The sequence below is a fragment of the Phaenicophaeus curvirostris genome, chromosome 15 (genome assembly GCF_032191515.1).
Source record: "Phaenicophaeus curvirostris isolate KB17595 chromosome 15, BPBGC_Pcur_1.0, whole genome shotgun sequence".
Taxonomy (NCBI): Eukaryota; Metazoa; Chordata; class Aves; order Cuculiformes; family Cuculidae; genus Phaenicophaeus; species Phaenicophaeus curvirostris.
Genome location: NC_091406.1, coordinates 7,090,811 through 7,103,986, shown reverse-complemented (window position 1 = coordinate 7,103,986; position 13,176 = coordinate 7,090,811). Strand labels below are relative to the sequence as shown.

General features: G+C 44.7%; 1 protein-coding gene across 1 annotated transcript in view; it reads right to left on the bottom strand.

The window, feature by feature from the left end:
* Positions 1 to 11,133, bottom strand: part of GALNT10 (polypeptide N-acetylgalactosaminyltransferase 10) — a 78,847-nt gene extending 67,714 nt beyond the window's left edge. The window contains exon 1 of the mRNA XM_069869717.1: positions 10,829 to 11,133. Coding sequence (XP_069725818.1) covers positions 10,829 to 11,002 — 174 coding nt within the window. The 5' untranslated portion in view covers positions 11,003 to 11,133. The remainder of the gene's footprint in view (positions 1 to 10,828) is intronic.
* Between the last annotated feature and the right edge of the window lie 2,043 nt (positions 11,134 to 13,176).

Here is a 13,176-nt window from a genome sequence, read left to right as displayed (position 1 = left end):
TTCCCAGCTAATTTATCAACAATGCCAGTGGTCTCTGTTCATGTGCATCAATTCACAGCTTCACAGCTCATTTCTACTACAAGCAGCCTCTTATTGTAAAAATATCAGCACTTGGAAAGTCACAAGACATCACTTGTTTCCAGAGCTTAAGCCTTTCACCAATGGCAATCATTATTATTTTAGGCTGATAGCAGCCTTGGCCAAAATGCATGGAAAAGGGTCTTGGCGCAGATTGCAGTTCAAAACACTTGCCTGTGAGTTTGTAATTGCTTTGCCAAGTACTCTTTCTCTGTAATCACCTGGCCCAAGTTCCTATTTGCAGAAAATATGCAACTACGGTGAAGGAAAACCTATTACCTTTCATACACAGATACTCTGCAGCAATCAAGAATCAAAGACAACAGAAGCAGGACCTTCACAGGTTGCAGATAACACTTCCACATCCTCTTTCACAGAGCACACAACATGCATCTGAAGATCAGAAACAATTTGGGGCAGAATGGAGGAAGATCCACATCTCCAAAGAATCAGCAGCAATAGCAAGAAATGGGCAACAATGATAAATTAGTTAGCCCTCTGGTCTCCGTATGTACATCCAAATACACTTCTGCCAGTTTCTATATCAAAATCCCAGGTCTTCTGATACTTTGCAGATGTTTTTGCAGCTTACCTTCCATGCCCTCAGAACCAAGCAAGCAAAATAATTTTGAGAAGCCTCACTCCAAACACTTTAATTGTACCAATATAACTTCTTTACTGCTGTGAACAAGACCAGGGAACAGATGCTGGTTTTCTTAGAAGAATTTTTTTTTCCCAGGCTAAATTAGTATCTTGAATCAGATTCCAAAACAACCACCAAGAAAAAATTAGGCAGCATGCAACAGTAGAACATCAATAGGAGTTTTAGATAGTCACAACACAGTAAGCTGCAGCCTGAGAATCAAAGAGAAGTCATAGTCCAGAGTGTATTTGGTGGATCAGCAAAACTAACATATGCAGGAACGGAAAAAATGGTTATTCCTTTTTTACTTGGCTGTCATACACCAAACTGTGGCAACAGGCCACTTGGGAAATAAATGAGAAGACAGAAGATAATCACAGGGTCCACTTCTTTTTGAGATCCAGAATAATCCTGTTATGTAGTGGCTAACATGAACTGACAGTGAGGCTAAATTTAAGTGACCTTCTCTAATATTACAGAAAATAACTTACTTGGCTAACTGATGCCCTTTACAACATAGTTATGTCTGTATTTATCTAGCTTTTGGGGTTCTATTTTCTTTAGTGAGGGAATATACTTTGCTTTTACTCATCCGAGCTGAAAGCATAGTCTCTAAAGAGAGACACTTTCAAGGAAGCAGAGTTAAGATTAAAGTCAGTCTGACCAGAAACGAAGGAGTTGCTCACTCTTTCAGAAGTAATAATACAAAAAAGAAAAACCCCCAAAAATCTTATGGGATGCCAGACCTGGTTATGTGGTTATTTTTGTATCATATCAAAGTCACTAAGAGCCCTATTTTTCAAAGGAACATCACACTCTAAGACAGCTTTGAAAACTTCGGTCTAAACATTAAGAACATTCAAACTCCATTTCACCCATTTTATTTATTAAGCAACAGCTCATGCTTACTAGTTCTCGTGAATGTTTCTTCTTTGGACTTCACGTGAAGGCTGAGGAATGTTAGATAAGCTCAAGAATCCAAAACTACTTCTTTTCCATCATGGAGAAAATTTGGTTTGCTGCAAGTGTCACGAACTAGATAAAAGTAGCTTTCCACATGAATTTGAACACAAGTAAAGGTAATTTATACAAATGGAAGCTACACTATCTTCTACCAAGTAAAAACTAGACTGCTTGCTACAGGTTTTAAATGCTAGATCTTCCAAATCATCATAAGCAAAGATGGAGAAGAGGATGACTTGCCTTTGAAGTCACCTTAGCTTGCACACATAACTGCAAGCAAAAGATTTCAGGCTTTAGAGATCAAGCAGAGCAGAACTTTTCATAACAATTTAATCTTGTAACAACAGTTGTTCAAGAGGGCAGAAGCAAAGCAGCTCTGCGTGTAAGAGGCACAGCTGACAGTGTTTCCAGATAAGATTTGATAAAGCCCTAAAACATCACAAGGCTTTGACTAACAATGACAAAATGTCATTCTAATCAGATTTTTGGAAAGGGAGAGCAGTCAAACAAGGAGGAAGACTTCATGCATCGAGAAAGTTCTTGCAGGAGACAGACTGATTTACTGTTGTTCTGCAAATCCTTTCTTTTCATTACAAAATTTTTTTATTATTTGGACACTTGACTTCAGCAGTCACCTTGTGAACTACAACCACACAGAATGGGCCAAAAGCTACATCAGCTACACGTGACATACATGCAAGAAATTAATATAAGTGTTAGGGGGAGACATGTTTAACAGAAATTAGTTACCTCACTACAGAGGCAATGCTCAGCTTAACAGGGAAGGATGCCAGCATTTAGTGTCTTAAAAGACATTTTTTAGAAGTTGCTTCCTGCTACTTGTGCTAATTGGGAAGAAAAAAAGTATTACAGCTGTAATATTAATAAGGATTTAAGATAGGAAGACACAGTCACCAAATAAACATTAAGAATAAACTTCAGCAGGCTAGGTGGTACTATGCCCACAAGCCTTCACTGACTCCAGCCTCTTCCCCTTCCTTTGCCCTCTATTGCTGGCCAAGGAAAGAACCATAATACCCACAAGAGTTACACCAACTTGCTTACAATAGGTTTTCCATTTAAAACCCTTAATATGTTTAAACTGCTTATCATTACAGTTTGACTCAATAATACAGAAAAGCAAAGGATATAGTAATATAAGCCAAGTTCTGTAGAGGGCAAATTTTAAGCCACCAGCTACTGTTCAGTAATTGCCTCTAAGAGTGCTCTTGCCCACTGTAGCTGTAAGACCTCTGAGAGCACCCAGACTAAGCGGGTGATTTCATCCCTGACTCACACTGGTTGGTAACACATTCATGTGTTTATACTGTGACCTTCAAAAGAGGAAGGTCTACTGAGCACCACCAACCATCAGAACCATTAATGACAGCTGTGTTTTATTCCAGATTCCTGGACAGAGTTGCAGTAAAGCCCATAGAAGTCAGACCTTAGAAACGAGCTGTCTGACATTTCCTCGAGCTCTCTGAATATACTCTTGAGGGATACTACTCACAATAGCTGGCAGCCTGTGTTTTCCTGATATTGACAGGCAGAATAAATATTTTTATTCTTGCGGGCTACAGAAGATAGGCCATTAATGGTCATCAACCTTAGAAATTCAACTTAGGATAGTGGGAATGCATGAAGCAGTACCATAGAAAACCTCATGACGGGGATAGCAGAGTGCAGTTATAACTACATCAACAGCTCTTCTACGGAAGCAAGTTTCTTCCCTGGGGACTGGCAACACTGGAACGCCGCTCGTACTCCACTGTAACTGTGGTTAAAAAGCCTTAATTATAGATATATGCTCTAGAGAGCTCTCATTTAACCCTGGAGCTAAGATTAGAGAAAATGGAGAAACTGCAAAAGGGCAGAGAATAGAGCTAATTATTCAGAAAGAAAAGCAAACTTAAGGACTAGAAATGGTAGACCTCCCTTCTTTGAAGCTGCCATTTAAAGCTTTATCAAGTTTAATGAACAATAAGGAGACATGTCAAGTGACATTTTTCTTCTTTTTCAGGGGGTGCATGGGACTTGGGATCTGCCAGAAGATCCCAGACACAGCAGAAGTTACTCTTCTACCCAGGCATTTGAAAAGGAAGGGCTGCCTGGCAACTTATTGTGCTACATATTGATTTACTTATCTGTCGTTTTCTCCAATCGTTTGCCAGAGCCTTTAAATCTAACAAAAGAGGCACAGTCTGACAAGTCAGCCATAATTTGATATCCACTGCTACTTATATTCTTAACAAAGCTGTGTAGATAAACACTTCCATCTTTGTTACCTATCTATCATCTAACAAGGGTAACAGAAAATGCAGAAAATATCACCACAAGTGTCAGTTACAGTGATAGGAAAGATACCATTACCACTGAGAGGTTCTGCTTCATGCTGAATAAAGCAGGGCCAGTCACACTTCCCAGCTCCCTGGCCTGTAAGAATTCATGAGCAGGAAGCCAAAGCTGAAGGTAAAACCACAAGTAGACTCTTAAAGAGAAAATGGAGAATTTGAAAGTTTTTTCATCACAAACAAGACGAAAGGATATCCAAAAGTAGAACATAAAAATAGAAAGGAGGGGGGCTATTATCCCTGGGTTTGGAAATAAAGCATCACGCTGTTATACTGAAAGTGACTCAAGCACCAGGATTTATTCAGGAGTCTGAAATCTCATGAACAGATTCACACTTTCTGTTAACTGCTAAAATATCCCCACCAACAGCTATTGGTTTTTGCAAACAATCTGGGACCTGAAGTCAATCAGTGTCTTCTCTCTGGAAGCAGAGGAATCCCAGGCCAAGCTGTATCTGGAAGGAATAAATGGGTGGCCAAGCTGCTTTAGGACTGACCAAAATTGTTCGGTCCAGGGGCACTAGCTCAGGGTAAGACAAAGTGCAAATGTTGGGGCAGAAAGGCTATTCCCCATTTGATTCCAGAATAAGAACAGGTAGATACAAGGCTAACAAAAAGTAACTATTGAGCTTTAATCCAATCTACCTCAGTCTGATTTAAGTAACATTTAAACACTATTTAAATGAATGATTATGGCAATAATCATCAATGTCTGCTTGCCTTCACAGTATACCGGTCAGAATAGCCAGTTACTTAATCCATTCAGCTATGGAAAATTTCCTTTCTAGTTTCCTAGTAAAGGTGACCCAGAACAAACTCTAAACATACACTCAGGTCGCTTAACCTGAGAGTACCTATTACTATGAAAAGATTTCACACACACAAAGTCACTGAATCCCCTCTTCCTGTGTCTACATGACACCATGTGTTATTCATGGCACTATCAATTTAAAGGGGTGTAACTTAGAGGTTACTCTTCAGAGTTAACAGAATGAGACAGAGTCCTCTGATGGTAAATATCACAGCATCTTTGTTTACATGAAGTGTTTACACCATCCTGAAAGTACCACAAAACTCAGCACCGTGCACTCCAGTTAAGGCATGCTCCATAAAAGCCTACAGCTCTGCTAAAGTCAACATGACATCAAGCCAGCAGCTTGAAACGTCTGCTTTCACAGCAGATCAAAACAAATTTCTGCAGCACAATCTTTTTTTCTAGAGATATTTCAAGCACACAGTGGAATACCTCCTACAAACTCCTAATGTACCCTACTAGCTCTTTACTTTCCAAAAGGAAGCTGAAGGCTGCCTGTCTGTGTTGGCTGGTAAAGGAAGAGGTTGCAAAGAAACAGGAGCAGCATGCAGATCGCTTTCACACCTGGACAACAATTTCCTCAAAGTTTAAGTTAGACAGGAGCTTTTCTTACCCCGTGTAAACACGGTTACAGTTGGCTCCACAAGGAAGCAAAAACAAGAGGGACAGGAAAGTTAACTTTAGTTCTTTGCCTTTTTATAGCATGCCTGTAGCTGTATTTAAACAGGAAGTGGAAGGTGATACAATGCAACTGAAAGTCTGGTAGATATCATTGTTCTGCCCAATTTCACCAGCACTGCTCACTGGTGCCAATTAACTTTCCATCCTTTTATCAGTCTACTTTGTTAAATGCATGGCAATTATTTCCCAGGAAATTTGTAACCCTCTTAAACCTTGCTGCCTTCCATGATTTGATCCATATACATACAAGAAAAACACTCTAGAGATCACTGTTGATCAAAAAAGCAGTTCAGAGTCAAAAAGCTTTCCAGCTGAAAACTTCTTTTCATGAAGAAAGGTAACCATTGCAGGACTGCATACAGCACACATTAGAATGGTGAAACACACACCACTTGTCCAACAACAGGGGCACCTGCTCCATGATAACCTTCCCTAAGGAACAGCAAGTATAATAAATCTTTTATTTTCACACGGCATAGGAGTCCTAGAATATGGGCCACTTGTTTTTTTGGTTCTTTATTGCTGTTACAGTGAAGATCACCAGAAGGAATAATGGAACCCCAAGTGAAGACCACTGAATGCTCAAGTTTCTTAAGAAAGATATTTTCCAAATTTTTCTTTGCATTTCACAGCTGTGAGATGGTTTAGCCACTTCACGTTCAATTCAGCCCACTTCACTAATCAGAAGTATGGTCCACACTCCTTTAGCCCAGGAGAACCTGCTTGTTTCACAGACACACTGATGTGATCAACTTTAGAGTAGCCCATACTGGCAATCAGTCACTCTTAATTTACAACGGGCCTGTTCAGTTCTCACACTTGCATTTCAGTCCTTGAAGGCCAATTGTTTTACATTATGCTTACCAAACTAAGTTTTTCAAAGTTTGCTTTTATATCAACTAATGAGTTATGAGCCAATACAACTGCCAACGTGGCAGTCTCCAACAGGTCTGTGAGGAGCCAAGCCCCGGAGTTCAACGGCAGTAGCAAGGTCTAGGGCACGATCAGTGTAACTGCCAAAAAAAAATCTGCCTAGGAAGTAAGATAAGTATGTTTTCCTATTTACCTCTGGCTGGCTGAAAGCAGAAAGGTTTTCCTCTCATTTTTCCCAAGCCCTTCTCCCACCTCAGCCTTGGCAGCACAGAGTCTGCTAAGCCATCCTCTTCCTTATTAACTTTCGGCAGCTACAACGCGAAGCTGACAATCCTTGACAGCTTCATAGCTGGCTCCAGGTCAGAATGGCAAAGCCGATCATCTTCCTCGGCTGAGGAGGACGCGAGCAGCACAGCATCACTCCCCACTCAGCTTATCATCAGGGCTACATTTTCAGCAATACTGCCTGGAAACTTTAAGTGTAATTGCTCTAAAGGCAAAGTTTACAACCCCAAACTTCACAAGAGGAGCATTCTTCCAAACCAGTTTTTCCAATCACAAGTTTGCAGTTGGTTTCTCATTCACAGCCTATCAGCAGGCAGGTACCTCCCCTTCACTCCAGCCGGCTGGCAGCAGAGGGCACCACACAATCACCCATGTGATTTATGTACTTCCATCATGTTCAGGAGTGAATTTATAGAGCACAAATTACTACTACAACAAGCTACAGGGCGACTCCATAAAGCATGCATCATATCAGATAAAAATGCATGCAATGAAAGGCAGCTAATTTGCCACAATGCTTTTAGCCAGCAATTTAAAGAAAGACATGTTCAAGAGTGATATCTCTCCGAGTTCAAATGACACATACACATAACAGCTGGTATCAGGCAGAGTGTAGGTCTCCAGCCTGACCAGACGGGTAGAGAGTAGTATCTCTGCAGAGCATTAGAAGTTAGTAAATGCTTGTGTTAATCCAAACATAAACCAGTAGCCCACAAACTCATCTGTGTTTTACATACTGCAGGACTACACATCAATTAAACATTTAGGCTGAGGATGCTCAGCTGCCACTGACACAGACAGCAGAGATTCTGGAGACAAAAGGAAAAGCTGCACTTCTCTTGCTTTTTCCTACCCCTACACCTACAGATGCTGTGTTTTTACCTACTGAATACTTGTTAAGAAAAAAGAAAAAATACCTAAAAGATACAAAAGTCCATCTGCATCACACGAGCACAGCAACATACACAGTGGCAAGCAGAAAATGTACATTGGTGAAGAAGCTACTAAGCTGACAGTTTTGCTGTTAGTAGAAACACTTCAGTACCTCAAATAGCATCATCCCCATTTAAAGCCATGACACTAGCCAAACCTGTTACGCGCACCATAAAAAAAGGACTTTCTAGCTTCTATCATCTACTCAGTGACTGTACATACACACTGATAAAGGACACTTCTGAGCATGCAGCTGTAGTGAAGAGTAACTCAATGCATCAGCTTTTCTAAAGATATCTGCAGCATGACCTTGAGGCCAAGACCTTGATGACTTCAGGCCATCCCTCCTCTGTGGAGCAAGAAGTGCCCAACGGAGTGGCGCAAGAACAAACATAAAGGTAGAAGCAAAGAACACGGATCTAATCCACCTTATTAAAGCAATACATTAGTTTCAGCCACCGCAATGTTTCCTCTGAACATGTAAATAAAGAAGCAATTAGCTGGCTAGGCACTTCTGCAGAAACCATTTAGCATAATCTTTCCTAGAATATATTTACATGGCTTCTGATTGCTTAATTTTCTGACACGTTTGTTTCAGGCACTAGAATGATTAAATAAGGCAAAATCACCTAGACTGATATATCCATTTTGAAGGTAGCATGCAACATGAGAGAGACAAGACTAACTCCTAGCAGGTATCAAACTTCAAAGTTTTAGTATCACAACCCTATGTTCTAGGCAATGTTTTAATAGCTTTAATTCAGCTATTTCTTAAATTCCCTCCCCCTCCCCTTTTGCAGTTACTCTGAAAGACAGAATTACTGTGTGAAAAAGCAGACACTATTTAAAGACTAAAGAATAAGCCTGGACAGAGATTTCATTGAAAAGCTCAGTTCTGTAGCACTTCTGAAATGTCCTCAATTCACAGATTACACTGCACAAAAAGACAAATTAAAGCCAAAAGCTGAAGAAAATCTTCTCTGTCTGCAATAGATATTATTTTTTGATAACACCAAAATTGTAGATGATGGGAAGCTGTAAGGAGTCAGCTCTTCCAAATGGCTTCATGAATAAACAGATAAACAGCACATTCGTTTACAAACTGGAAATTGATTAGTAAGTACAAACACCGGGAGTGCTCCTCAGGACCAAGGAAAAGAGGCTGGAACCACTGAATCTGAGGATGCCCAAAAAACTGTCTGCAGTCAGCTGGCAGATAACTCTATGACAACAATTAAAAAAAAAAAAAAACCCAACTAACATTTGGTTTGTCTTCATTCTGCTTCATCTGAAATTATTTTTACCAAGACAGTCTGTTGTCCTTTAGGGCATGTTTTTCCTTTGCTCAGTGTAACAGAAGATATCATTTCAGGGCCCAATCCTTCAAAAAAAATGGGCATATGATACAAGGATATCTTCACTCACAGACCCACTGCAGACCATAACTCCATGTTAATTAGACTGGAAGATGAAGCCTTCAGCCTAAAACCCAGTAACTCTGATTTACACAAGTGCAGGGAGGTTTTACTGCAAATTCTCCTGCAAGCAGCACAGACATTTCCTGCCCAGCTCAACGCACCATCAAAACGAAAGCAGATCTCAAGTTAGCGACAGCTGCCATACATTAAACAGACATAAAGAAAAATGGAGTCAACGTTGCACACATCATGGGCAATATGGGATATCTACATACCGAGCACACTGAAGACACACAGAAATAAGCAGTGATGTACAGCACCATAGGAACTGCTTGCCTTATAGCTACCCAAAGCCCTCAGTACAGAGGCAATTTTGGAAGACTGAAAATGAGAAGTCAGCTTGTCACTGTTTTTTCATCCCTTACAGATTTAACCAGAATTAACTGCAACCTCCAACAAGAAGCTTCGAAGCCTCCCAAGAAATTACCAACTTTCTCTTTATAATCTCTGGAAGACACATGATTTTACAGTAGTCTTCATTTTGCCATAACACCATACCGGGTGAAGCTGTGGTGCAGCAGACTACACAGCTTGATTTTTATCGGTCATGCAAAACAGATTCCCTGCATAAGGCAGTAGCATCAGGAACTCTAGGCACATAATGATCACTGTGCATATTAAAGGGATTTCTGTGCAGGTTGGAGGATCTGCTACAAATTTATGTGTTATGGCAGGGAACAGCTGACCCCCTTTCCCTACCAGCATGGGGCATACAAGGATATGATCACAGTTATAGCCAGACTCGCAGTAAATGCTTGAATTCAAACAATAAAACCACAATCCATGTCTTGTGGGAAGGGAGAGCTCAGTCTCAGTTTTACTACACCTCTTTTTGAGAGCCTTCACTCCCCTCAGAGCAGAAATTGCCACAGTAGGTTTTTCCACCTTTACAGTGCAGTCATAGCCGCAAGTCTCCAAGGAGGGAAAGATGTAGAAAACTGAGAGTTTTAAGTGGTTTTGAACAAGCAGAGCCTTGTGGAGTGGCAGCCAAACTGATAGCTACACAGTGACATTTCCAGCTTTCAAGTCCCAATCGTTCTTAATGGTACAGAGCCAAACCCAGAAGGGGATAAAGCAATTACCCAGCCAAAAGTAAATGCAGCTAAACTGAGCTTCCAAACGCCTAATTTGGGTGATCCAGCCTTCCCGTCTCATGCTCTACGCAGAGGGTTTGACTGTTAAATCTACTACTACACCAGTGGGACAAGAAAGGAACGCAATCATGTGCTGCAATATTGTCAGGCCACGTATCCAGCAGGCACCACCGCCTCTCTTCGGAAGAGTTCTCCTCTCTTCTTCTCCCAAAGGAGGATGAGTACACAGACAAAATCATCGAGCTCCATCTGGTTCTTCCTGCCAGCCCTTGCTAAGCTCCGACAGGACCCAGAGGTACCGGGCGCTCCCCGCATCCTTCTTTCCAAGGCAGGTAAAGGGGAGGCACGCCCCGGGGAGCCAGAATTACCGTCCGCAAGGACGGGACAAGCTCCCTTTCCCCACTCTTTGGAGCAAAGCCCTCGTTTTATTCCCTTACCAAGCTCAGCCCTAACAGGCAGGCAGCCCCTGCGCTCCCCACACCCGTGAACTGCCGAGAAAGTGCTGCCGTTCCCCTCGCCGCCCGGGGAGACGCCAGAACGGAGGGGCCCCTTCCCCTCCCCGACACGGAGCGGCTGCCGCCCCTCGCCGAGCGACGAGGGCGCCCCCGCCGCCTCCCCGCTCCGCCACTCACCGGCGCCTCCCCGGCCGCTGCCCCCGCGGCGGCGGCGCCCTCCCCGCCGGCCGCCTCGCCGCCCTCCGGCTGCCGCTCGCGGTACAGGGACCACAGCCCCACGTTGGGCAAGAAGACGAGGGCGGCCAGCGCCAGCCCCACCGCCTGCAGCAGCCGCTTCTGCTTCCGCCGCATCGAGGAGGAGGAGGAGGAGGAGGAAGACAGAGAGGGAAGGAGGGAGGGAGGCAGCGCGCCCCGGTCCCGCCGCCGCCCTGCGGGAGCGCAACTTTCCCCGCGCGCGGCGGCAGCGCCGGGCGGCAACTCCAGCACTTCCGCTCCGCGCGAGGGAGGGGGCGTGGCTAGAGAGACCCCGCCCACCGCCGCGGGTGGCCACGCCCCCTCCCTCCGCCCCTCGGCCCCCGCCCCCCCCCCCCCCCGAAACCCCTTCGGACCCCGCTGGCGGCGCCCCCGGGATGAGTCTCTAATAGCTGCTGTTCAAAGGATGCCGTGTGCTCCGAAGCAGCCGGGGAGGGGGCGTGGGGGGTGGGAAAAACAGAGGTGGCTCGTTGCTCCGGAGAGGCGCGGCGATTAGCAGCCCAGCGGAATTAACCGCGCCCGTCGTGGGGTGACCCCCGGGGCCGCAGGGGCTCCCCGAAGGCTGCAGGGGCTCCCGAAGTGGTGCAGGCGCTCCCCAAGGGGCTGCAAGGGCTCCCGAAGTGGTGTAGGGGCTCCCCAAGGGGCCGCAGGGGCTCCCCGAAGGCTGCAGGGGCTCCCGAAGTGGTGTAGGGGCTCCCCAAGGGGCCGCAGGGGCTCCCCGAAGGCTGCAGGGGCTCCCGAAGTGGTGTAGGGGCTCCCCAAGGGGCTGCAGGGGCTCTCGAAGTGGTGCAGGTGCTCCCTCAGGGGTTGCAGGGGGTTCCCAAAGGCTGTAGGGGCTACCCGAAGTGGTGTGGGTGCTCTCCAAGGGGCTGCAAGGCCTCCCCAAGGTCTGCAGGCTCTCCCCAAAGTGCAGCGCAGGCTCTCCTCGAAGTGCAGCACCGGCTCCCCAAGGGGCTTCAGAGGCTCCCCAAGGAACTGCAGGGGCTCCCCAAAGGCTGTAGGGCCTCTCCAAAGACTGTAGGGGCTCCCCAAGGGGCTGCAAGGTCTCCCAAAATAGTGCAGAGTCTCCCCAAAGTAGTGCAGGGTCTCGCCAAAGTGGTGCACAGGCTCCCCAAGGGCTACAGGATCTTCCAAGTGTTTCAGGGTCACCCCAAGGGGTTGTGAGGGCTCCCCAAAGGGCTGCAGCAACCGCTGGACAAGGCTGCTACCCACAGCGCTCCGTGGGTGCAGGTGCCGTTGGTCTCCTGCTCTGGCCTCAGAGCAGGCTCTCATTGATGGCTCTCATTAAAAAGCAATGCTGTTTATTCAGGTACCAATTAGGCGGCTTCTGTTGTACTATAAACTAGATAATTTATAGGCAAGGGATGGTGGAGTTTGTTAAGAAAACAGCGGCGGTACAGCATTTCCAGAAATAAGGAGTAGGTTCTTTTCTTAAAGGAAGAGCAAACAGCCCTCGAGATGAGGAAGGTGCCAGAGGAACAGCCTTGCAGCTTGGCTAATGTCAACAGCAAAGCTGTGACAACCCAGTGCCCTGCTGGGAGGACTGTTGAAATAGATACAAGGTCTCTTCCATTGTAAACCCCTGCAGGGAAGTTTTTATTTCCTAGAATAACGACCACAGAAAGTCTATGACAACCATTGTACACCCCAGCATTTGCAGTTCTTGCCACCCTCACCTCATACCAGTTTATTTAAACTTAAATAAACTTCCATAACCCACTAGATGGCATCTTCCAGCAGATTTCCGTGCCTGCTGTGAGCCAAATTATCAAGGAAAGTGTTTAATTTGGAGAGCAGGTTACTGTTCCTAAGTCTAACTATGTGCAAAGGCAGCTTGTACTTTCATTTTAATTATCAATGAAAATTTGTTGCCAGCTGATTCCTTTACTAGAAATGTTAATGCTTCCATTGTTCCTCTGGGAGTGGAGAAGATACCAACCCCTGAAATCTCTTTTCTCCTGCTTTTAGAGCAAAACATATTCCCTTTATCATCACTGAATCACCTCCGGCAGCACAGAGACTTTGGCCGCTGTTGAATAATGCATAGCCACTAAAATTGTACAACAATAAAGCTACGTATATGTTACCTGGTACTGTGAGAATCTAGGCTGGAAAGCTACAATATCTCTGATTTAATACTGCAGTGCCAGTGTACTGCCATATGGACCCTTATAATAACATCTACATCCCCTTGCCTCTGCAAGAGCTCTTTGAAAAGTGGTTGTGAAATAGCAGGCGGTTTCACGGGGATGCACATAGGATTACAGTCTGCC